The sequence below is a fragment of the Ursus arctos genome, unplaced genomic scaffold (assembly GCF_023065955.2).
Source record: "Ursus arctos isolate Adak ecotype North America unplaced genomic scaffold, UrsArc2.0 scaffold_14, whole genome shotgun sequence".
NCBI classification, from domain to species: Eukaryota; Metazoa; Chordata; class Mammalia; order Carnivora; family Ursidae; genus Ursus; species Ursus arctos.
In genome coordinates, this window is record NW_026622808.1 from 18,820,506 (window position 1) to 18,847,672 (window position 27,167).

Below are 27,167 nucleotides of genomic sequence, written 5' to 3' on the forward strand. Positions count from 1 at the left end.
GGACATCAGAGGGATCTTTAAACAACGTGAGTCAGATCATGGCACTCTTCCCCACTGCAACTGGTCCAGCAACTTCTCGTGGCACTTAGAATAAAAACCAACAACTCAAACGCCTGGGTGGCTCAGTCAGTTGGGTGTCTGCCTTCGTCTCAGGTCATGATCCCAGGACAGGATCGAGCCCTGCATCGGGCTCCCTGATCAGCAGGGAGTCTGCTTCTCCCTCTGCCTCTGACCCTCCTTCCCACTTGTGCTCTCTCTCTCTCTCTCTATATATATATATAAATAAAATAAAATCTTTGAAAAATAAAACACCAACAACTCTCTTTGGCCCTGCACCCAGTGTCCCCTGCTGCCCTGTACAACCTCATCCCCTCCTTCTCTCAAGCCACCCAGGCCCTGTCTTGCCCGAAGGCACCAAGCTCGTTCCCATGTCAGGGCATTTGCACTCGTGGTTCCATCTCCTAGAATGCTCTACTCCCACTTTTTCGAGGGCCAACTCTCTCTCATCTGTCAGGTCTCTGCTCAAAGGTCACCTCCTCAAAATTCCAATTAAAGATGAACAACTTCTGGGAATCTAATATACAGTGTGGAGACTATAGTTAACAATAATGTATCATATACTTAAAAGTTGCTGGGGTTCCTGGGTGGTTCAGTAGGTTAAGCATCTGCCTTCAGCTCAGGTCATGATCCCAGTCCTGGGATCGAGCCCCACATCAGGCTCCCGGCTCGTGGGGAGTCTGCTCTTCCCTCTCCCTTGGCCTCCCACTCCCCCTGCTTGTGCTCTCTCTCTCTCTCTCTCTGTCAAATAAATAAATAAAACCTTTAAAAAAAAGTTCCTAAGAGAGTAGGTCTTCAGTTCTCACCACACACACATATACACACATATAATTATGTGATGGAGGTGTTAACTAACCCTATTGTGGTAAACATTTCACAGTATATACGTGTAGCAAATCACGTCATTGTATACCTTAAACGTACACAGTTATGTGCCAATTACATCTCAATAAGGATGGAAAAAAAAATGTCACCTCCCCAGAGAGCCTACCCAGATGTTCTGACAATACAAGGCTCCCGGTTACTTCATTTCCCATCTCCTTGTTGTCTTTACAGTGCTTATCTATCTAAAATGAACTTGTTGGGGCGCCTGAGTGGCACAGCGGTTAAGCGTCTGCCTTCGGCTCAGGGCGTGATCCCAGCGTTATGGGATCAAGCCCCACATCAGGCTCTTCTGCTATGAGCCTGCTTCTTCCTCTCCCACTCTCCCTGCTTGTGTTCCCTCTCTCGCTGGCTGTCTCTATCTCTGTTGAATAAAAAATAAATAAATAAATAAAATAAAATGAACTTGTTTATTTATTTGCTTACATGTTTATTGTGTGTTCAGTATAAAGTGCACATCGCAAGACTGAAACAGATCCATCATATTCACACTGTGTCTCAGCACCTACAACAGCATCTGGGACTCTAGGTACTCAATCAGTTTGCCCAGTGAATGAACGAATGCATGAGTAAATGATAGGTCTCTATCATTGCCTTCCCTCCCAGGCCCCGTTCCAAGAGTAGGCTCCTACCTGTAAATCCCCACTGAGCGAGAGACCTCCATAACAACGTGCTCCCAGGTGCCCAAGGTGTCCAGTCTCAGCAAACTGGACAGATGGGATTCCTCATACATTGAAAGAGGCAAATTCTCCAGTCCAGGGAGATGGAATTGGAAAGTCAAGGTTAAGGCAATTAAAAAGTGTAGGGCTGTGGAGCTGAAGGTGCCCGGGGGACCAGGGGCTGCTGGACTGAGGGGCACCCAGAGTGGAGGGGGACAGGAGACTGGGGATTCGCTCCTGAATCCAAAGTAGACCCACCTCCGCCACATCCCTTGCCCTGGTTTAACTCTTGGCACAGCGCTCTTACAGGATTAGAATTTCTCCCTGTTACCACTAAAAGGCCAGCTCCGTGGAAGCAAGCACCTCGGCTGTCTTTCTACCTGGTACATAGTAGGTGTGCAGTATTTGCTACTGAATTGAAGTGAGTATGTGAGCGATAGCTTTCCAAGGTCCTGGAGCCCCAAGTATTGGTTTCTGTGAGATTCCCTGCATTCCTTATCTAAAGCTCCTCTTAAACCAGGCCATTTTAGGGGGCTTTCTATTCCAAACACATTCTCTGACACCCACCCATCCCCAGGCAGACAGACCAGACTGTGATGCTCAGAGGCAAATGAGAACAAAGAGAGATGTCAGGGAAGAGCCAAACAATGAGAAAGAAAACCATGGCTTTCAAGGACTGACTCTCTCAAGCGAGAGCAGGAGAGAAACAGATGAAGCTGGAAGGCAGGAGGGACGCCACGGTGGGGGCCAGGACAGGACGGGGGTGGGGGGATGAGAGAAAAGGCTGGAAAACTAGACACAAAGGACAAGGATCTCTTTGCATTTCAAGGAGAATATTCATAATGGTAATAACAATTCTACTCAATGATAATTATGGTCCCTAACATTCACTGGGCTCTTCCTTGTGCCAGGCACTCTAAGCCATTTGCCAGCACTGGCCACCATAATTAGCTCTGATGGGAGGAGGGAGTCAACAGGGGAGAAACTCAGTTGAGGCAGTCTGGTGAGTGAGGCTGAGCTCAGGACACTACATTCCTGGATGGTGTCGCTGGGTCACCCAGGTGCCCATGTGACTCTGGATTTCCCCTCCCTGCCTATTCTTCCAAAAAGGACCTGAGGGTTCCAAGGCCACTCCTATTGACTTTGAGATCTCACTTTCCCAGGAGTCCAAGGAACTGAGGGGAGAGGGGGGTTGGTCATTCACTTCCCAAAATAGTAGCATGCGGAGGGACGCCTGGTGGCTCAGTCAGTTAAGCGTCTGCCTTCGGCTCAGATCATGATCCCAGGGTCCTGGGATCGAGCCCTGTGTCAGGATCTCTGCTCAGCAGGGAGTCTGCTTCTCCCTCTGTCTGCCAGTCCCCCTGCTTGTGCTCCCTCCCTCTCTCTCAAATAAATAAAATACTTTTTATAAATAGTGGCTTGTGGATACTGGGGTACACGGGAGTTCTGTGATTGTGTGGACACCTGTGTTTATAGGCACCTGTGAGCATCTATGCTCTGGACACATAGGGAACATCTGGGCGCATCTGTGACTAGCCATGTCTATAGGTGCACATTCATTCAACTCCAGGCAGAGGCTGGCGTGCATCAGCAGACAAGTACAAGTATATGTGTGTCTCACATTGTCACCCATGGCCACAAACATTCCCTCCACTCTGACATGGTCATCAACATTCTATTCCCATATGCTCTGTGCACAATCACAAGCCCCCAAGTCCATCCGCGTAACCAGTCTTTATATGTGCACACTGGATATGTTTGTGTCTCTTTGCCTTCTCCTCAAGTGTTTGCGTCCATGTGCAGAGCCACAGCCACATACGTAAATGCGTGTTGCTTATACCCTCAACCAGCTCCGCCACCACGTGTGATCACACAGGTGAACACCCCCCATAAATACCCATGGCTCTCTGTGTGACCCCAAGTGCACGTCTCCCCAGAAGCCACAAACATGTCACACATCTGTGTCCATCCAAGAACACCAGGGGAAATTGGTGAATACACTGGATTTAAAATTTTTAAAAAGAATTCTCATGTTCTTCCATGTATAATCCTCTATGTTCGTTTGTGTCTACCTGCATCCACGAACATTCCCACACTTCTCTCAGTAGGAACTGACATCTGTGTACATTCTGTCAGTGGCACTCTTAGGTCTCCCTGACGAACTCATTAGCATTGCAGTCAGTCCTGAAATATTCCTGCAGAATTTATGCTTTACTAATAAGCCTGGTGTCCTGCTGAGGTCACATGGCACTTGCAAGGGCTAATGGAGCCAGCCTCAGCCAGCAGGGCTGGGGAATCCTGGCCTCCTGGAATAGCCAGAGAATGCACTCACCGTAATGAGCAAACTCCTCTTCCTTCTCACTGCACCAAGCGTCCGAGCCACTGCCTGTTGAGATATGTTTATGGCCCCAACACTACCCTGGCATCGCACAAAGGCTGCATCTCCAGATTTGTCATCGTACAGAAGGCTGTATCACTCATCAGGGCACTCTACACTGAGGGCTGCCTCAACAGACACAGTCATTATACTGTGGGCTGCATTACCTTGTCGGGCATTACACTGATGGTTGCATCATCAAACCTGTCTTTATATGTGAAGACGGAATCATCCTTCTGGTTGTAACACTGAGGGCCCAACCCCCAGGCTGACCATTATCCTGAGGAGTTTTGTAGCCAGAAAATTAAACTTGAGAAGCAACATTCCCCCCTTTGCATTGATAACTCCCCTGAGTGACGTTGAGAAGTAATCCTAAGGGAAGTGGTAGGACCACAGCAATGGGGGAACTGGGGATCCTGAAGTGAGACACTGGGGAAGGGAAGCTACAGAGGACAGAGGAGCAAATAGGACATCAAGAGCTGGAATTCAACCCTCCTGTTGGGGCTGAAGGGGCCGGGTAAATTCAGAGTGTGTAGCTGCAGGGCTACCTGACTAGCTCCTCCTGGAAGCTATACATATTGTCATGCCTCCGCTATTCCTGCCAGGGAGGGCTGCAAGACATACCTCGCCATGCCCTTGAGGACAGATGCCTCACCTGCCAGTGTAGACCTCCACAGCACAGCATGTGAGCCATGCTGTGACAGGCCCCGTCATGTGCCACATCCTCTGTTGGGCTCCACGTGTCCTGTGGCACCCCGACACACTCAGGCGTGCTATGGCCAGACGTTCCCATATGAGACGCGCTCTGACCTGCTCCAACACATCCCATGGGCTCAGACATGCCCGGCCGCCATCAGATTCTCCTTATACAAAGGGGCATGCCTGCCATGAAGACATGCCCTGACACGTTCAAACATAATATGACACATCCCGATATGTGAGGCAGTCTCCCAACAGACACGCACCTGCCCCAGAAGGCTCTGAGGGGCTGGCAGGTCTCCAGCCTCTGCCCCTGAGTCTACATGCCTGTGGCCACCTTGCCCTTCCAGGTGGATTGATGGGGAGAAGGCTGTTATAAATTAAACATCGAGACACCGCCTGAGCACTGGACTCTGCCATGTACTCATTGGATGGTTCTCTCCCAGGAGGCTGTGGGACCACAGGGTGGGGGAGAGGGCAGAGGAAGTGGCTCACTTAATTAATTAGTCTTAATTGAGATATCTTTGTAAATATCCCTTTATTGAAGGACACAATCCCATCGTTTCCTGGGAGTTTGCTGTTTCTATTTGTCTCCAGCCCCTGAGTATCGCAGAAATGACAAGAAAAGAAAGAGCAATCCAAAGGGCTGCTTGAACCCTAGCCGTGCTTCCGATAATGACAGCAGCACCGAGGGACAGGCAGGGGGGCTCAGAGAGACACAGAGATCCAGGTGGAGTGGCAGGCAGAGAGAGAGAGATACGGGCAGAGAGAGATGGGGAAGCTGCAGCACAGGGCAGGAGACAGGACAACAGGCAACAGGGGGGTCACGCGACACCAGCAGAGTCAGGATGCAGGCCCTGAAATGCAGGTAAGAGGGAGAGGCTGCCAGAGACAGGAAGAGAAACTTCAGGACAGGGAGACCAGAAGTGGGGACAGATGGACCACGGCTGGGCAGACAGACCTCCCTCTGCCTTTTCCTGCCTCACCTGGTCTCCCCATCTCCTGGGCAAACTAGCCACTGCAGCAGCAGCAACAATCAAGCCTGATTCCTCTTTGGCCCTTGCTACTCTCCCCTTCTCTCTCCCTCCCCCAATCACCCCTGCAATCATCTCCCTTGTTCAAAATGAGCTTCTGCAGCTGCAGCCCAGACAGCTGTTCCGTCTTGGAGCCAGCACTGGGGCCTGATGGCTGGGTCCTAGAGGGAGGCCTTCCTAGGAGGCAGTGGGGGAGGAGGAATGGGGGGTGGAGGAAAGGGGCTCACCTGGAGCTCGGGCACCCACCCACACCGCACCCTGGGCTCCCATCAAAGCTTGTCTCCAATTCCCAGCACCCCTGGGGGTCCAGACACCCCTTGCCCCCTCTAGGGCCTTCAAGGGCTCACACTGATGTGGCTCATCCTGTCCCATTCACGGAATCCTGCCAACATCCAACATGGGTTCTGGCTCTGTCCTGTCTCAAGAGCCCTCTCAGGTCTGAGAATTCTGGTCTCTCCCTCAACCCCCGTAAGAGTCCTGGACTGTGATACAGCAACTATGGTAACATAGAAACAGGATCTCAGAGAGAGAGAGAAAGAGAAACAGAGAGGCAGACAGACAGGCATAGACCAAGAGATAGGGATGGAACAGATATAGAGACGACACCAAGAGACAGAGATTACGGAATCAGAGACAAAAGAGACACACAGAGACAAGGACAGAGACACACAGAGAGGACATAGGGACAGACAGAAGCATAGAGAGAAGACAGAGAGTATGACAAAGAGAGGCAGACACTGAGACACAGGCAGACAAACATAATCATCAACATTCACTCAACAAACATTTACTGAATGTCAACCATGTGTTGTCAATACATAGTTAAGACAGAGAGAGGGGAATATAGTTAATGAGACAAAAATATGAGAAAGAGATGGACAGAAACAGAGACTCAAAAGACAGAGTTTAAAAACAGTGAAGCATCAAGGGTGAGACAGAGAGAGCCAAGACTGGGAACCAGACTGCCCCCCTAGGTATCCCAGAGGCAGCCTCTTCCCTCCCACACACAGACAGACCCAAGCCCACATCAAACTCTCTCAAAGCGCCTGGGCCTCCCCCAGATGGCTGCTTTTCTTCCTTGCCCAGCTTTGTGGCTGCTCCCCACTGATGCTTCACAAAGAGACGTCAGCCATCCAGAGTCAGAGGGGAGAAGGATGCTGGGAGAATGAAAGACACCAAGAGGCAGAAACCAGAGCTTCCCTCTGGAAGAGGAAGAAGACAGTTTTAGCCACACTCAAGTGGCCCTATGGCCTAGACCCTTAATGGCTGTCCATGGTGCTGACAGTAGAGACAAAGGCTGCACCTCAAGCCATTCCTTAAGTTGGCATCAAACTTGGGGTGGATGAGATCTAGGGCGGTGGTCAGAACACACATGGGCTCAGGCTGCTGCCTACCTCACCAGCTCCTCAGACACACCACCTGCCAACCCACCCCAACACCTTTACACACTCTGTTCTCTTGGCCTCTCTCCCTCCACCTTACCAGCTCTGTCTCTGCCCAACTCTTACTCAAACTTCATGTTTCAGGGCAAATGTCACCTCTTCAGGGAAGCCTTCCCTGACCACCCCTTCCCAATTACATGCCATCATGGCTCTGTATCTTCTCCTTCCTGATCCCTACCAAACTGTGATTATATAGCCATTTGCACAATTCCACATTCACTGTGTCTCCCTATGAAGTTTTAAGAGGGAAGAGACAGTCTCCCTTGTTCACTGCTCTATTCCCAGTCTCTAGCACAGGACTTGGCATATGGAGGCACTCAATGATTCCTAGTTGGGAATGACTCTGCTCTCTGGTGGCAAGACTACTCCATGCCTTAATGTGGGAAGTTGGCAAAGTGCACATTCGTCAGACAGCCGTTCAAACAGAGAAGCATTGAAAAACAAGGGCACATGAAAAAAAAGCTTTAAGAAACAGATGCTTCTGGGATGCCTAGGTGGCTCAGTTGGCTAAGCATTCAACTCTTGATTTCGGCTCTGGTTATGATCTCAGGGTCATGAGATCCAGCCCCACATTGAGCCCCACATCAGGCTCCATGCTCAATGGGGAATCTGCTCGAGATTCTCTCTCCCTCTCCCTCTCCCTCTGACCCTCCTCCTGCTTTCTCTCTCTCTCTCTCTCAAAATAAATAAATAAATCTGAAAAAAAAAAGAAAAAGAAAAAAAAGAAAAGAAACAGACAATTCTGATCCATAGGAAAAGATTCAGGAATCAAAGAAATACTCATTAAGGTCAGAGGTGCCATCAGGAGGAGGAAGGGGCAGTAGTCTCATGGGGGCAGAAAGAACTGAGACTATTCAGGACATACCTACTGCCCTAAAGGAGAAGATCCCAATAATAAACAAAAGGGACAAAGTGCTTGCATGGCACTTCTATTCTGTTGGTGGCAAATAATTACCAAGATGATTTCAGATAATTATAAGCACTGGGCAGAAAATAGAACAGGTCCAAATAACAGTGTGGGGACATTCTAGCTGGGGTGGTCAAAGGAGGTCTCTCTGAGGAGGTGACATGTGAGTTGGGACCTGAGTGGTAAGAAGCAGCAGGCTAGAGGAGGTTCCCGGAGGATGGCACAGCAAATGCAAAGTTCCAGGAGCAGGAACAAGAAGAGGGATGGAAGAGTGGTCCAAGACCTGAGACTCAGGCAGGTAGGGTCTTGTAATAATAATAACAATAATAATTGCAATAGCTAACCTTTATAGGCACCTTCCACATGTCAGGTACACTGCTAAGCACAGTGTGATATGGAATATTCCACCATTATTCCCATTTCATGGATAAAGAAACTGAGGCTTAATGAGTTGGACCAGAGTCAGGAGTTTAGATTTTGTTCAAGTGAGGCAGGCAAAAGTTCAAAGGAGGAAATTTCACACTCACAATCTAGAAGGATTTCCTAACAACTAGAGGTCTCTTTAAAAATGCAACAGGCAGGGGCACCTGGGGGGCACAGTCAGTTGAGGGCCAACTCTTGGTTTCAGCTCAGGTTGTGATCTCAGGGTCATGAGATCGAGCCCCGTGTCAGGCTCCACACTCAGTGCAGAGACTGCTTTGGATTCTCTCTCCCTCTCCCTCTCCCTCTCCCTCTGCCCCTCCCACTCATGCTCTCTCTATTTCTCTAAAATAAAGAAATAAATCTTTTTTAAAAATGCAACAGGCAACTTCATATTCCTTTTCTGCTCCAAAGCCCTCCAAATCTCCCATCCTTTGACACTCAGAATGATGTGCAGACACCTTGGGCCAAATCCCTTCGTGACATGGACCCTTCTGGCTGCTCAGGCCATTTCCACGCTCCTCCCAGAATGGCACACAAATCTCTAGGAACTCTGAATTGCTTGGTCTCTCCGTGCTCACCAGGATGCCCCCTGCCTCTGAGCCTTTGTTCACACTGTTCCGTCTTGCTCTGTGTTCGCCTGCCAATTCCTTCTCAACCGTAAGACCCAGTGTGATACCGCCACCTCCAGGACACCTCTGCTGTACCCTGGCTGGTTTTGGTGTCCTTCCCTGCACCCCTGTAACACTCCAGAAATATCCTTATTACTGCACATACCATGTCGTGTCACAAGTACTGCTGACGAGACTGCAACCTGATTGAAGTCAGGCATGTTACTCATCTCTAAGTCCCATAGCCCAGGACCCTTCCCCGGACAAAGTAGGTGCTCAGTAAATGTCTCCTCACACTCTGAAGTGTTTGAACAGCAGCTGGAAGTCCACAACTTAGGAGCAAGTAAATATGGTAGGTGGGGGTCAAATCCACAATATGCCTACTTTTCTCCACCCCCTTGGCCCCTACCTTGGTCCAGCCCCCATCATCACTCACCTAGACCAGTGCAGTGGCCTCCTCCCTGGCCTTCTGGCTCCTGCCCTCATCCCCCATAGTCTGCCCTCCTCACAGGGGCCACAGGGAAACTGAACACCTGAGCCAAGTCCTGTCCCTCTTCTGCTCAGAACCCTTCCTGGAATTCCATTTATTCACTTAACAAGTATTTATTGAACTCTTACTATTGCTAGGCCCTACAGTAGGCACTAGGGCTTCAACAGGCAATAAAAATTTTTAAAAATCCCTGTCCTCGTGGAGCTGACATTATACGGGGCACGAGGGCGGGCGGTGAATCAGACAACAAGATAAATAAGCAGACTATGCAGAGTATATTAGAAGGTTAAAAACGCAAGGAGGAATGGACAGCATGAGGAGTTACAAGTTAAATCTAAAATCCCTACAAAGGGGCACCTTGTGGCTCAGTTGGTTAAGTGCCTGTCTTCACCTCAGGTCATGATCTCAGGATCCTGAGATCGAGCCCTGCATCGAGTCCCGCATTGCCCTGCATCGGGCTCCCTGCTCAGCAGGGAGCCTGCTTCTCCCTCTCCCTCTGACCGTCACTCCTCCTGACTGGGTTCTCTCTCTCTCTCTCTCTCTCTCTCTCAGTGTCAAATAAATAAATAAAATCTTTCAAAAAATATAAAATAAAATCCCTACAAGCTTCCCCCATCCCTGAGCATGATGCAGCTCCCCTGCCACCTCCCTGCCCTCATCTCCAACTGCTTCCCCCCTTAGCTCACTCTGCTTCGGCCACTGGTTTCCTCACTGTTTCTCCAACATTACAGGCACATTCCCACCTCAGGGCCTTTGCACTTGCTCTTCCTTCTATTTGTAACTCTCTTCCTTTAGATACGAGCCCTCTCTTGCTTCCCTCAGATCTCTGCTCAAATGTCACCTGCTCGGAGGGGCCACTCAATCTAAAATAATCCCCCCATCACTCTCCACTCCCCTTACACTGCTCTTATGCTTCTTCGTAGTGCATGCATCACCATCTAAACTATTATAGATTTATCTATACAGTTATTTATTTCTCCCGATCCCTGACCTAGAATGTCAGTTCCCAGAGGACAAGGACATCTGTCTGTTTTGTTCACTATTATGTCCCTGGCACCCAGAATACTGCCCAGCACAAAGTAAATGTTCAATAAGTACTTGTTAAATAAGTGAATGAATGAACAAGTGGAGATACCCTCCAAGAGAATTCTCGTTACTTAGGATAAGAGGGGGAGGGATCAGCAGAGTGGGGTGCTATTGAGGGCTGTTCACCAATATTTGGCCACTCCTCTTCGTTCAGGTCATGGTAGGACCACACTTCTCACCCTCTTTAAGGTTAGGCATGCCATGTGATTTGTGTTGACCAATGAAATGTGACCTAAGTAACATTCCAGGGTTGAGCTTTAGGAACTGATGGAGGATTTGCTGTGCCTTTCCTTTTTCTGTTTCAGTGATCATGTCACCACACAGCCTCCATCCTCCTGAATCCCTGAATGACTACGATGGACAAAGTTCTCCAGCCAACAATGGATATATAGCGCAAGGGAGAAATGAAATGAACCTGTGTTGTGTTAAACCACAAGGTACCTTGTGTACCTTGACCTCTCTTGACTGATACAGAGTCTCTCATGCCTTTCTCCCCAGGAAACTGTCAAGAAAAGACAAGAAATCTGAGCTTTGGTTCTTTGCAGGAAATCCTCAAAGGGCCCTTTTGTGGATAGCTGCTTAGACCCACCCCCCCAATCCTCCCATGAGGAAAAGGGTCCTCTCCAAACAGAATACCTCTTGTTCATCTCCCCTTCCTCTTCCCAGCCCTTAAGGAAGCGTGAGTGGATGGGCAAGGACATAACATATAAGGTGCAGGTAATTCTCCTCAATCGCTGTAATGACAGCAGCCACTGGCAAGGGGCTGACAGCTCTTAGTCTGGTTGTGGATTTATGACACCCAGGTGAGGAGCCATTCCCCTGAAGGCTCCCATCCCACAGGGATGGTTTATGGCTGAGAGTTGGCCAAAGGTAGTAGTGGTGGAAGCTTCCTCCCTGTTCCTTTCCAGAGATGGCCTGTAACACCACTCTTAGAATGCTAAGCTGCTTCTATAGATCGTATTCAGGAGGGCAAGCCTGAGACAAGAATGGCCAGAGGGTCTGGGCTCACCCCCACCCCAGCAGTGAGTCCCTTTATTAAGTCAAACCAATCTTCTGCCTCATGGCTGGGAATTCTTGCTACGTGGGTCCCCAAACCTCTGTTAACCCATATTGATGCTCTACACTTTTCTACAGCTCCCTCTTACGAGCACCTCAGATGTGCCTAGTAACTTCCATTTGTTCAACCCAACCATCAGGAAGGTAGATTCTTTTTTTCTTTTTCTTTTTTTTTTTTTTTTTAGGATTTTATTTTTAAGTAATCTCTACACCCAACATTTGGTTTGAACTCACAACTCCAAGATCAAGAGTTGCATGTCCACTGACTGAGCCAGCCAGGCACCCAGGAAGGTGGATTCTCAATTTTTGACACTTGACAAATATTTATTCTGTGCCTACCATGTGCTCGGCTACTATGGCAAATAAAGCAATTCCTCCTTACTGAACACCTACTATGCTCCCAGCCATTTGTTTCCATTTGAAGGTGGAATCCATGAATCCTTATGAAGATATGATTGTTGGTTCAGTCACTTGACAAATATTTATTGTAAGCTTACTATACGTCAGGCCTTATGGTTTAATAATGAGCAAAACACAGATGTCCTCTGTGGTTCCTCATGGATCCCACAGTCTAATGGGGACTCTAAACTCTCCTTGACTAATGAAGATATTGAAGCTTAGAGAGATTAAATAATTTCCCCAAGGGCACACTGCTAGTAAAGTGCAGGGCCAGAATTCAAACCCAGATATATATGACTTAGAGTCCTATCACTAACCGAGCATCTACTATGTCAGGCACCGAGCTGGAGCTTTTAAGCATAAACATGTTTGACATAGAGAGGCAATCAATAGTTTTGCCAAATAAACAAAATGGATGGAAGGATGGATATATAGAGGATAGATGAAGAGATGGCTGGATGATGGATGGATGGATGGATAGAGGGATGAGTGGATACACGGATAGACAGATGGAGGGATAGATGCATGGAAGGAAGGAGAGATGGAGAGACAGATGATGGATAATGGCTGGCTGAAGAGACAGGTGGATGGAGAGATGTATGGGAGGATAAAGAGATGGATGGATGGATGGATGGATGGATGGGGAGCTGGACTATAGATCTCTGCTACCCACAAGAGTTCTGTGAGGTAGGATTATCATCCCATTTTATATATGAGGAAACCACAGCTCAGAGTGGTGAACTCACCGGCACCCAGAGTCAAGAGCAAGTCATAGAGCAAGATGGGGGAGAGTGGATTACAACCTTGGTCTACCAGATTCCCAAAACCCTTTCTAGAGCACTGTCTTTTGATGGCTCCCCTTCAGGTCCTATCCTAAGTCTCCTGGCATCTCACTCCACAGAGTTCTTGTACAAGGCTTAGTGAGACTGAGGGATGGGATGGGGAGCAGGGATGGGAGAAATACTAGCTTTCAACAGGTAATTTCATGGAAGCACTAGATTGTGGTCCTATTAGCTATAGATGGGTCAGAATGGAGACCAGTTCTGTTTGGGTACACGTACATGTACACACACTTACAGAAAACAAATGGTTCATATGGGAATCCACCCACATGCATACAAGGTAGGCACACACACCATTCATAGATACACACATATGCACACACTTCTAAAGACATACACGTCTACACTTACATGCACACAAACACACACATACATATTGGCACAGACAAAATCATAACTCAGAGCCATACTCTTCCACACTTATGTACACCTTCCCCACACACCATATGCTATACATATTACATGCACACATCTACACAGACTCACACTCTGTGAGGGTGGGGGAGGGGAATGTAGCTTCTGATTTCAATGAGACACCATCTCTCTTCCCCCTCAGAAGGCAAGAGCAAGAAGGCTGTCACCGACTCATGTGTACAAACTCATACGTGCACATGCAATCATGTAACACACACAAGCCCACCGTCAGGGACACAAAACTGCAGATATATACTTAGACACATCCACACCCAGACACTCACTCAGGGACACACTCACACTCATTCTGGGACACACCTTTACACACAGGAAGATACACTTGGACCCTCATGTTGGCAAAGCTCATAAACTTTCTCCCTCAATTCACACCCAACCCCATATTCACATACCAAAACTCATGCCTAGATAAACACACCAGGATATACTCAAATATCACTCGATGTGACAGACACACAGAAAGACATTGTTTCACACATTAGCTTCAAGTCTGAGAATTTGGACTGAAAGCCCTCACCAGTGCCAAGCCCAATACCACTGTGCCCCCCCTACCGCGGGTGGGACAAAGCCTGGGCACAGTGCTTGGCAACCCCTCCCCCCAACTTGCCTTCAACCTTTGGGAGCAAAGACTTCTTTTCTTTCACCAGGGAAAAAGAAAGAAGTGGTGGCCACTGGGGGCTGAACAGGGGAGCTGGTGAAGTTGGGGAAACACTGAGCAGGAGAGGGAGCTCCATGCATCATCCCCAGTTCCACCTATTGGGAGGAGTCCCACAAACAGATTGAAAAGTGGAAAAGATGGGAGGGGAGGGCCACATTCGGAGGAGACGGAGGGAAGTTTGCAGTGGAGGCTGCTTTCTCCCCTCTCCCCAGGACACCAGGAACGCCGTTACTGATCACGATTGAGTCTCCCTGCCCCCTCCCCAAAAAAGCTCTGTGGCAAGGGAAGCTGGAGGATGAAGGGGATAGAGGTGGATAGGATGGGATGAGGGAAGGGGCAATCCCGTGCTTCTGGGGGCAGTGCCAGCCCTCGCCCCTGCCCCAGTCTTGACAGCCATCTGCCTCCTAGAGAGAGCGAGTTCTGGGAATAAATATTCGGCACATGGTGAAGCAGGTAACCGGGCAGGAGATGCTGGGGCGCGGGTGGGGGGTGCAGGGAAGAGGAAAAGACAAAAAGAGATACAAAGTCAGAGACAGTGCAACAGAGATAGAGACAAAGACGGGGAGAAACAGAGAGAAGCAAACCAGAGGAGAAAGAATAGAGACGGAGAGAAAAAGACAGAGAAGGAGACGGGACCACTCAGAGATACACAGACAGATAGCGATCCTGAAGGTGGAGACCCCGTGGCTCCCCCATTCAGAGGCAAGGTCCCTCCCAGCCCCCCGAATCTACCCTCCCGCTCCGCCCCACTCGGCCGGACCCGGCTCAGTTGCGCAGCCCTTGCCGCCTGCGCCGGGAGCCGAGCGAGCCTCGTACATTGTTGCCACTCGCACACTGCTCACTAATAATGAGAAGCAGTAATAATAATAACAAGAATAAACGGCGCGGCCGCGGGGGAGGGGGGGTCGGGGTCCCGGGGCTCCTCCGCGTCCAGCCCCCAGCCCCGGGAGGGCGCTCCCCGGCCCGGCGCGCAGGGAAGCTGGGGGGCGGGGGCCCCCGGGGGCTGCGGCGGCGGCGGCGCGGGCACCACGCCCCCCGGGAGTGCCCCCCGCGCGGCGGCCACTCACGATTTTCTCGGAGGAGCCCGCGCGGGACACGGTGCCGTTGAGCCCCACGAGCGAGGGCAGCGTCTGCGACATCCAGTTGGTGACCATGGCCATGGTGCTCAGCACGGCCCCGATCTTGAGCAGCGGCACCGACATCGCGCCCCCGCCTCATGCCCCGCGGCCACCCGCCGCGCGTCCCTTCTCCGGCCCGCCGCCTGGCGCTCGGTCCCTCGCCACCCAGCCGCCCCGGGGGCGCGGGCGCGAGCGCGAGCTGGGGGCCGGGGCCGGGGCCGGCCGGGGGGCTCGCGGACGCGGGCTGCGGCTCGGCGCGCCTGGCGGGCTCCGCTTATAAAGCGCCAGCTCGGCCCCCCCACCCCCTCCCGCGCCTCCGCGCCGGGCACTTCCAGCCGCCGTGACGTCACGGCTCCGGCCCGGAGCCCGGCGGGGGCGGGGGGCACCCAGACTGCCCCCCCTCCCCAGGCCCCACCGCCGCCCCGCCAGGACCGCCCCCCCGGGTAAGGGCCCCCCTACGGCGGCGTTCCCCACCTGCCCCACCCCCCACCGCCGCGGCATTCCCAGCCCCGCCCCCAGCGGTGTTCCCGCCCCCCCAGGCCCCCCCCCCCGCACTCCCGGACCACCCTCGGCGCACAGCCCCTTTCGGAGCCCTAGGCTCTCGACATCCCCCCCACCAGGCTCAGTGGGCGGCCGCTGCACGCGGACCACCCGAAGGTGGCAGGGGGCCGGAGTCGCAAGCCCCCACCCTCCTACGTTTAGGACACCGACCCCGGCTCTCTGGACCCGGGAGCGCAGGCGTCGGGGGCCGTGGGGGCGAGACCTGTGCGCGCCCCTGAACCGGGCAGCACAGGGTCTCCTTTCCCTAGGGGAAGGGGCTTCCCTGATACCACTCTGGGGACCCCTCGGTGGTTTCGGGACCAGGGAAGCCCAGAGTAGCGGATCTAAAGCCAGTAGACGCGACTGTTTGGATGACGGTGCGGCAGTGGGGGGGGGGGGTCACCCGGACAGCCGGGAGGATTTCCCACTACACCGAGGGGCGCATCGTAATCCGGGGCGGCCGAGACAGAGAGGCCAGCCTTTTGCAGACTAGTCTCAGGCGGGTCTCCACTCACAACTCGAACTTGGGGTGGGGGCGGGGAACTGACACTTCGGACCTTTCCCGGGGCCCCAGGGCTCGGGGGTCCGACCCTTCCGCGGAGGGGTAGTACAGAGAGGCCCCCACCCACCCACGCACCAGCCGGCGGCGGGGGCGGCGAGGCGTCCGGGAGGAGCGCCCGGCGGGTTTTAATTTCCTCTGTTTTCCCTGCACTCACGCCCCCTCCCGGCGTCCCCGCATCACCTCGCGCCGCCGCCCCGGCCGCCGCCGCCGCCGCCCGCAGCCCGCGGCCGCCGCCGTCTGGAGGCGGCAATGACTCAGGCCTTTCCCGACCGTGGCCGCTAGCCGAGGGCTCGCCGAGGGAGAAGCACTGAACACGGCGGTAGGGGTCTTGAACTGCCCTTTTTTCTGAGCTTAACAACGAGAGGCAGGTGCTGACCCCTGGTGACCCCCAGCAAAGACCTCTCTGCCTCAGTTTCCTCATCTGCAATGTGGGCTGTTGTGAGGACCCATGTACCTAATATGTGAAAAGGGCTCACGTGTCCTGAGAATCAAGTTAAAGAATTATTGAACATCTACTATGTGCAACGCACTGTGAACAACAGATAAAAATGCCTTTGAGGAGCTGAACATCATATGGAGCAAGAAGACAAGAGGTAGGAGGGGGAGGAGGGGGAAAAGTAAAATACATGGGCTATGGAGAGGAAGGGGCATCCAGACTGTAGTCAGGATGAGTGATATTTGGGCAGAGACCTGAAGAAGGTGAGGGAGGGAGCCATTTGGATATCTGAGGGAAGAGTTACAAAGAGAACAGCAAGTGCAAAGGCCCTGAGGCAGGAACATAAGTATTCAAGGAACAGGCCAATGTGGTTGGAGCAGAGTGAGCTGGGAGAGCGTGTGTGTCTGGGGGAGTGGGTGATGTGCTTATAAAGTACTTTGCAGGGTGTCTGGGACACGCTAAGCATTTCATAAATAGTGGCTGCCTTTGTTATTATTTGTGACTGATGATAAGCTTTGAAAAATGAGATGTGTCCTTGCCTCCTTGTACTACAGCTTGCATTTACAAGTGCTGAACACTTTGCAAATGTGCTGGCTGAGCACCAGCTGCAACCTGCCATGAAAAGGACAGCAACATCCCTATTTGCAGGTGAGGAAACTGGGCTCAGGGGGGAGAGGGGACCAACTCAAGGTGACCCAGTAGGTAAATAGGGGCTCAGGATTTTCAGCCAGGTCTGTCTGATTTCGGACTCCAATATCACTGGGCTCCAAGGTCTCCCAGCCTAGAGAATTTGGAATCCACTGATACTCTCTCTCTTTCACCATTGGTGCTATGGGAAACGGCCCTAACTTCTTCCAGTCAAGTTCCTCCAAGGGCTGGTCTACACTCACAACTCCATTTGCTGTCTCTACTGCCTCACCTCCTACCTCCTGAATGCTTCCAAACTCCTCTCACCAAAGGCAGCAGTGACCTTCCAATTTGCCCATCCCACAGCCTCACATGAGCCCTCATTTAGTTATCCCACAGGTTAGTCTTCATGGATTATTCCCTCTTTCTTGAAAGTAATTTCTCTTTTGATTTCACAGACACCGTATCATTTCCTAGTTCCGCTCCCACCTCTCTGGCTGCATCATCACTGTCTCCTACCTTCTCCCGAAATGTCTCTGTCTCACAGGGTTTTGTTCTGGGTCCCCACTTGTCTCATTCTCTGTACTGTGCCTGGACCATCATACCCACTCCCAAAGTTTTGCTTCTGTCTGGCACACTCCCACCCCAGGACCTTAGTACGTGCCATGTATTGCTGTCCACTCTACCCAAAACACAGTTTGTTTGTTTGTATGTTTGTTTGTTTGTTTGTTTGTTTTTGGTGGGCAGCAAAGCAAAGTTTATTGAGCGATAGTAAAATGATAGTACAAAGCTCCCGAAGAGGGAGGGGGCCCGAGAGGGTTGCCCCAGAACACTATTTTTTTTATGATTATTAATTTGAGAGAGAGAGAGAGGGTGCATGTGAGTGGGGAGAGGGGCAGAGAGAGAGTGAGAGAATCCTCTAGGGGACTCCCCACTGAATGCTGAGCCCAATGCAGGGTTCCATCCCAGGACCCTGTGATCATGACCTGAGCCGAAATCAAGAGCTAGATGCTTAACAGACTGAACCACCCAGGCGCCCCCCAGAACTATTACCACAGATACACATATAGCTGTTCCTTTACTTCATTTATATCTCTGCTTTATCATTGTGTAGGTCAGAGGCATGCCCTACCTTTCTCCAGAAAACTACATTTCCCAGGTTCCCTTACACAATGGGAGGCTGATCCAATGGGAGGCACTGGAAGGAGACTGGAGAGTGGGAAGGAAGGGAGAAGCTAGGGTATTCCTCCCCGCTCTTTCTGCTTGGGACTGTGGTGTGTTCTGATGGTGGCTACATCCCTCTATGGTCCCAGCTCCCACACAAGAGCCCCCTCCTCATCACAACACCCATTTGTCAGGTCCCTCAAGTGGCTTTGTGTTGTGATTCATTGCTGGATTCCCTCATCATCCTATCAGTTTGGCTTCTCAACTCTTCCATCTTACACTTAACCAGCTCCCTGTATTAAATTCCCTCTCTTTGAAACACCTAGAGTGGTTTGTTTCCCTAACTGAACTCTGAATGATATCGCCATGACGTCTGAAGGACCTTCCCTGGCCACTTCACTGACGATACCAGCCCCCACCACTCTCTGTCCCTTACTCTGCTCTATTTTCTTGAACAGCATTTATCCCCATGTGACATTACTTTTATTTGTTTATGGTCTGTCTCCTCCACTAGACTTTCAAGTTCACAAGGGTACCTACATGGCTGTATTTTTCACAACTGAAACCTCAGGGCTTAGAACAGTGCTTGGCACATAGTAGGTGCTCAAAAAACGTTGATTAAGTGACTAAATGAATCTACAGCTGAGGCTCCCAAAGGTATATCTACAGCTCAGATCTCCAGCTGCAGTTCAGACCCCTATGCCCATCTGCTCCTTGGACATTCCCACTTGGGTTCCACAGGACTCACAGCACATGATGCCCACCAGAACAACCCCAATCAGAAAGACAGACAGTGTGATGATGATTTAGAGAAATGGGAACCTATTGCTAGTGGAAATATAAAATGTTGCAACCACTTCGAGAAACAATTTAGCCCTTTCTTAAAAAGTTAAACAGGGGCACCTGGGTGGCTCACATGGTTGAGCATTTGACTCTTGGTTTTGGCTCAAGTCATGATCTTAGGGTCATGAACTTAGCGTGAAGTCTGCTTGAGATTCTTTCCCTCTTCCCTCTCCCTCACCGCTCCCCCCACTCTCTCTCTAAAATAAATAAGTAAATAAATAAATAAATCATTAAAAAAAAGTTAAACAGAAACTTACCCTAAGACCCAACAATTCCATGTACCCGAGAGAACTATGTCCATTCTAAGACTTGTATGTGACTACTCCTGCCAACATTTTTTCATCATGAATGAAACCATCTAGAAGCCCATCAACTAGTGAATGGATAAACAAATTGTGATACATCCATACAAGGGACGAATGTTACTCAGCAATAAAAAGGAACAAACTGCAGATATACACTATAACATGATGAACCTTGAGAATATTTGGCTAAGTGAAAGAAACCAGATACAAAAGGCCACATTTTGGGGCACCTGGGTGGTTCAGTCAGTTAAGCATCTGCCTTCCGCTCAGGTCATGATCCCAGGGTCCTGGGTTCGAGCCCCACATTGGGCACCCTGCTCAGCGGGGTGTCTGCTTCTCCTTCTACCTTGCCCTTTGCCCCTCCCCCACCTCCTGCCTTCTCTCTCTCTCTCAGATAAATAAAATTTTTTTTAAAAGCCACCTTTTGTATGATTCCATCTACACAAAATGTCCAGAAAAGGCAAACCAATAGAGACTAGATTGGTGATTAGAAATTAGATTAGTGATTGCCTGGAACTGAGGGTGGGTGTGGGGATGGACTGCAAAATGGGTATAAGGGATCTTCTGGGGGTGATGGAAATGTCCTAAAGCTGGATTGGGGTGATGTTTGCACAATTCTGCAAATTTACTTTTTACGTGACTTTTTAAGTCACTGAATTGCACACTTAAAACAGGTAGATTTTATGGCATGTAAATTATACCTCAACAAAACTGTTAAGGGGGGCATTCTTAAATTTTCCCTTCCAGCCCCCTCCCCTGAGGTGCCCTGCAATTGCTCCGATGTGAGAATGAGTCCTTAAATTTTGTGCCCTGGTTTCCTTGCTTGCCTTCCCCTGGTCCTGGTCCAAATGTACCCTCGGGTAGAAACTACAGACTATGCCCCCTTCACCCTCCTTCTCCTTCCCTACTCCATCCAAACCAGCACCAGAGCACGCTGATCTTGATGCAGAAATGTCTCCAGAAAGTATTCCTTCTTTTTTTATATATTTATTTTTTAAAGATTTATTTATTTATTTTTGAGAGGTGGGGAGGGGAAGAGGGAGAGAGAGTCTTAAGCAGACTCCGCGCTGAGCTAGGAGCCTGATGCGGAGCTTGATCTCACAACCCTGAGATCATGACCTGAGCCGAAACCAAGTCGGATGCTTAACCAACTGCGCCACCCAGGGGCCCCTAATATTTATTTACTTAAATAATATGTACACCCCCTGCGGGGCTCAAACTCCTGACCCTGAGATCAAGGGTCACACGCTCCTCCAGCCGAGCCAGCCAGGTGCCCCAAGACCAAGAAAGTATCCCTTCTTCTCCATCACCATTATCACTCTAAGCATTGTGTTGGGGAGTGCCTTAGGTTGAATGTTTGTGTCCCCCCCCCCCCCAAATTCCTATGTTGAAACCAAATCTCCATGTAAGGGTATTTGGAGATGAGGCCTTTGGAAGATGATCAGGTCATGAGGATGACCCCACCCTCATGAATGGATTAGTGTCCTGATAAAAGAGAGCTGGGAGAGCTGTCTCCCTTCCAGAATGTAAGAGAACAGTGAGAAAACACCCTATCTGCCAGCACTTTGATCTTGGACATCCCAGCCTCCAGAACTGTGAGAAATACACGTCTATTGTTTACGAGCCACTCAGTCCATGGTATTCTGTTAGCGCAACCTGAATGCCCCAGGACCAGGAGCCATGGAAAGAAATGCTTTTTTCCCTGACCTGAAAATTCTCCAGAGGGAAAAAGTTGACAACTGTCAGAAATAATAACCATGGTTGTTAAGGTTTACTGAGTACCTATCCCATACTAGGTATCATTTACAGCAATGGACATGTAATAACTCACTTAACCCGCAGACTATCACTGAGTAGAAGTAGACAGGATTACAATTCCCATCTTTAAAATGAGGAAACAGAGGCACAGAGCTGCTAAGAAATTTCCTGAAGGCCCCCAGGATACTATCCCAGACGGTCAGGCTCCAGAGCATACATGGTGCTGGGTCAACTGCAACTATTCACAGGGGAAAGAATAAATGTTGATCCCTACCTCATATCCTATGCAAAAATCAATTCCAGATGGACCATACATCTAAATGTGAAAGGTAAACAATAAATCTTTTAGAAGAAAATACAGAAGAACATCTTCATTACTCTGAGGGTAGGCAAAGATTTCTAAAACAGGACACTAACAAGCACTACCCTTAAAAGGGGAAAAATATTATTTGAACTACATTAAAATTAAGAAGTTCTATTGATCAAAGTCTCCATTAAGAGAATAAAAAGGCAAGCCACAGAGTGGGAGCAGATATTTGCAATCCTTATGTCCAACAGAGAACTCATATCTTATTTAATCTATGTAAGATCTGTATAGATAGATACAGATGCAGATATAAAATCTGGATACACTGGCATACATATATTCCTACAAATCAGTAAGAAAAAGGCAGGCAGCAGAATAGAGCATTTCACAAAAGGGAACACTGAGTGGGCAGTAAACATGGGCAAAGGTATTTAATATTAATCATCAGGAAATGTATATTAAATCCAAAACACGCTACCACGACACACCACCAGAATATCTAAAGGAAAAAGGAGAGACACCACCAAAGGGCTGGTGACGACGTGGAGCAGCTGGAATGCTCAAATATGACCGGTGGGTGCGTAGATGGAGAAACTGAAGAGTCTTCGAGACTTTGGGAGACTGGCTATCTCCTAAATCTCAATATATTTCTCCCCTACGACTCAGCAATTCTGCTCCTCAGTGTACACGCGGAGTCTCATTATTTGCCGGTTCCGTATTGGCAAACTCGCCCACTCACTACGATTTATTTGTAACCCCAAAATCAATACTCATGGGGCTTTCGTGGTCATGCGTGGATATGCATGCAGTGGCAAAAAAAATTGGAGTCACCAACTCGCAGGTTCCCAGCTGAGGCCCCACACATCCATACTCTGCCTTCTAGTTTCAGCTCTTATAACCGTAATTAAGCGTCTTTTTCACTGGTTATCTGGTGCCAAGGTTTTCACATTTTTTGCATGTGCTTTTTATTAGTGATTTCACTATTTTAAGTGGCCCCCAAGCACAGTGCTAACTGCTGTGTAGTGTTTGGAAGTACAAGCAGGCTGTGGCGTGTCTTTGGAGAAAAACCATCTTGCCAATAAGCGTCATTCAGGCCTGAGTTGCAGTGCCTTCGGCCATGAGTTTGCTGTTAATCAACCAACAATATACAATAAATAAGGTGTTTTTTAGCAGAAACATACAGAAAACTAAGTGACATATTGTTTGGTCAACAAAAATGTGACCAGAGGCTTGCAGAAATCTAACCCAGCTATGACCCAATGCCATGAGTCAGTATTCGCTAACACCCAACAGAAATGCGAACGAGACAGAGTGTCAGAATATTCCTATCAGCACTGTTTGTGTCAGCTGCAAACTTCACCAACCCACATGCCCAGCAACAGAACGAATAGATCATGGTATCGTCACACCATGGAATGCCATAAAGGGATGAAAACAGGCAAGGACCACCATACAGTCATACAGTGGCATCTTACAAGCATAATGTTCAGCGAGACAAGCGGGGCCCAAAACTACATACCTCATGGCTTCATTAAATGACAAAGCTGGCCAAACCCGTGCATGGTGAGAGATGTTAGCTTAGCGGGGATCTCTTGGGGAGCAGGTGGTAACTAGAAGGAGCATGAGGGGGGACTTCTGGATATGTGAAAAGCTCTGTTTCTTTACCTGGTGCTGGTATCACCATGTCACTTCAAGACAATTTATCAAGCTGCACCTTTACGATCTGCATGCCTCTCCGTAGATATGTTTTACGTCAAGAAGAAAATGTACTCAAATATATGAATTCAAATATATGAGTTCCTATATGATCTGCAGCAGGTAAAAATGATGGAACTTTCCAGCAGAAAGGCTAAGAAACACAATCCCAAAAGAAAACAGAAACAAAACACAAACCAAGTGAAACTTAAGTGTCCTTTCGCAAGGGGCCCTGTGGCCTCTTTCATTCACACATAAGAAAGGCATGAATTCACGTCCACACACACACAGCTTTGCACACCTCAGAACACAACTGGCGTAATCTTCTAGCCTGCTCCTGCTTTCAGCCTTTTGCTTGGTGACAGCAAGTGTTTGGAAATGGTGTTGAAACATGTCTCGCTTGTGTCTCCCCAAAAGTCTCAGAGCCCCACACCCCTTCTGTCATCTCTGCTTTCCTGCCTGGTTCAGAATTCCAGGAGGAGGCGGGGAAGGAGACAGCTGTCCTTGTTAAGGACCTCAGACCCCAGACAATGAGAGGTTCACACCTTCCATTCCCCAAATGTTAGTCCTGCTAGGCCTCTGGCTGCCACCACTTTGCCTCAGGCCTTGCCAACTCCCGAGGTGATCCTGTCTTTATGCCTTCACTCTCCCAACTCGAGGGTCTTCCATGTTATAGCCAGAGGCTCTGGCCCTTGCCCAAATCCAACCAGGTCTCATTCCTGGCTTTAAAATCTTTTACTCAGGGGCACGTGGGTGGTTCATTAGGTTAAGCGTCCAGCTCTTAATTTCAGCTCAGGTCATGATCTCAGGGTGGTGAGATCAAGCCCCAAGACCACGCTCAGGATGGAGCCTGCTTAAGATTCTCTCTCTCTCTCCCTCGGCCCCTCCCCCCCGTCACTCTCTCACCTTTTACTTAAATAACACAAAAACAAACAACCTGATTTAAAAATGGACAAAATATTTGACGTTTCTCCAAAGAAGATACACAAACAACAATAAACACATAAAAAGAAGCCCAACATCAGGAACTCTTCATGAAGCGCAAATCAAAACCACAATGAGAGATCACGTCACTCCCGTGGGCTTAAGTCAAAAAGTCCAGTAGTAATAACGCCGCGAGGATGTAGGGAAACCGGAGCCCACGTGCACCGTGGGTGGGAATGTAACACGGTGCAGCCACTGTGGAAAACAGTACGGCAGCAATCCCACTTCTGGGCACACGCCCCAAAGAGTTAGAAGCAAGGTCTCAAAGAGATATTCGCGCCCCATGTTCACAGCGGCATTATTCACGATAGCCAAAAGGTGGAAGCAACCCAAATGTCACTGAAGGATGAACGATAAACTAAATGTGGTGTTCACACAATGGGATTGTGTTCAGCCTTAAAAAGGTGGGAAGTGATGGGGGTGCGTGGGTGGCTCATTCGGTTAAGCGACTCGCTTTGGGTCAGGTCATGATCCCAAGGTCCTGGGATCGAGTCCCAAGTCAGGTTCCAGGCTCAGTGGGGAGCCTGCTTCTCCCTCTGCCTCTCCTCCTTGCTCATGCTCTCTCTCTCTCTTTCTCAAATAAATTAATTAAAATTTTAAAAAAGGAGGGAAGTACTGATGCCTGCCAGGACATGGGATGAGCATTGAGGACATGATGCTGGGTGAAATAAGCAAAAGATAAATACTTCATGATTCCATTTATACGAAGTACCTAGAGTAGTCAAATGCATAGAGAGAGAAAGTAGAAGGGGGTTTGAGGGGGCTAGGAGAGAGGGCAATGCGAGGTTGTTTAATAGGCAGAAGTTCAGTTTTGCAAGATGAACAGAGTTCTGGGGATGGATGGTGGTGATGGTTGCACAACCATGTGAATGTACTTAACACTACACAATTGTACATTTTATTTTTTTTATTTTTCTTAAGATTTTATTTATTTATTTGTTTATTTATTTATTTATTTGACACAGGGTGGGGGAGAGCAAGCACAAGCAGGGGGAGCAGCAGGCAGAGGGAGAAGCAGGCTCCCGCTGAGCAGGGAGCCTGATGGGGGGCTCAATCCCAGGACCCCGGGATCATGACCTGAGCCAAAGGCAGATGCTTAACTGACTGAGCCACCCAGGTGCCCCTGAGAATTGTACATTTTAAAATGCCTAGGATGGTAAATTTTATGTTATGTGTATTTTGCCATAATTTTTAAAAATCTTCTATTTAAACACACACACGCACACACCCTTACTTAGTCCTGAGAACTACTCCGCAGTGGGCTGTGTCACATGCTTGTATGTGCTCACTCGATGTCTTTCGAGCCATTAGGAAGAGAAACAATCTGGTTTATCACGTGTTCACCATGTATTTTTCTTGGGAACAACTGGGACTTTCTCAGGGCCGAAAAGGTGAGGAGCTATTTGCCATTTCATTCAGTGGCTTCAACTGACTTTGCCTTTTGGTTTCTTTCTTCTCCTGCTGTGACTCCCTGTGTTCTCTGTGCTAAGCAGGGCTGCGAGGTGAGCTGTCCAGGACAGCCAGAACTATGTGCAAAGTGAGAGAACCGGGCCCGGAGAGAGCCTGCTGGGACTCCGAGAAGCAACGAGAATAAGCTTCCGCACACAGACTTCATGGTCTATTCTGACTCCTCTCTGTTCTTCCTGGTTTCTTCTTGGCTTGTGGCTGAGCTCTGGATGGACAGAGCTGTGAGATGCACCAGCCTTCCACTCAGCATGAAGACATGTCGGGGTTCTCAGAGCAGAGTTCCTGAAAAGTGGGAACTCCTCCCACTTCTGTCACAACCCCCTTCCCAGCACAGCCAGACTTGGCTGCAGAGAAGTTAAATTTCCCACCCTGCCCCTTAAGAGCTCACGCTGTCACCCAGACCTTGGTGTCTTGTGTGAGGTTCAAAAGGCAGAAGACTCCCAATGAGCACTTTCGAAATGAACACATGAGTGCAAAAGTAAGTGGAAACAGCAAGTTACTGCCTCCCGGGCACTGACGCTGAGTTCTGGGGACAAAAGTCATTGCCCACGCCAGTTGCCAGGCTCATGGGAAACCCATCCCCATGCACGTGGCCAACCCATATGAAAAGTCACTGTGTACACATACCCACAGACATGACTATGGCACACACACGTCCCTGTGCCCAGCTTGGTCAATGCCAAGTGCATGGTTCTGAAACATACACAGACACCCATGGACACTACAGATGAAATCCTGTAGGGCCAGGGGTCACGAGGCAAGTGGTGTGAGTCATTCAAGTACAGAATGGGTTCCAGTGTTTATTTAAAATTTTGATATTTTTATCACAGGGTTTTTTTGCATTAATTTTGATTTTCTTAAAATATTCTTTATCTTGGAGGCACCTGGGTGGCTCAGTCGATTAAGCGTCTGCCTTCGGCTCAGGTCATGATCCCGGAGTCCCGGTTAGGGTCCCATGCGGGCTCCCTGCTCAGCGGGGAGCCTGCTTCTCCCTCTCCCTCTGCCCCTCCCCCAGCTCGTGCTCACTCTCTCCCCCACGCTCACTCTCTGTCTCTCAAATAAATAAATAAATCTGTAAAAAATAGATTATCTTGGTTTCCGACTTTTTTCTTTTCTTTTTTTTTTTTTTTCTGGCATCCCCTTCAATTTTGCCCCTGAGGCTAATGCCTCCATTGCCCCGCCCTGGCCCAGGGCATTGACACACCTTCCGCCTGCACACCTTCGGCAGAGCCGCGCACACACACTCGCTGCACAAACCTCATTTTACCACCAGGTGTCACCGCAGCTCTTTCATCTTGAGCCCGGGTTTG

General features: G+C 49.5%; 1 protein-coding gene across 2 annotated transcripts in view; it reads right to left on the reverse strand.

Moving 5' to 3' along the window:
- The window catches only part of OLFM2 (olfactomedin 2), a 59,586-nt gene that overhangs the window by 28,201 nt on the left and 4,218 nt on the right, over positions 1-27,167 (reverse strand). The window contains exon 1 of one of the 2 annotated variants that reach the window (XM_057311511.1): positions 15,119-15,279. The exons of the other annotated variant lie outside the window; for it this stretch is intronic. Within the exon in view, the coding sequence (XP_057167494.1) occupies positions 15,119-15,253 (135 nt within the window). The 5' untranslated portion in view covers positions 15,254-15,279. Of the gene's footprint in view, positions 1-15,118; positions 15,280-27,167 lie in introns of those variants that run through there. 2 annotated transcript variants of the gene reach the window in all.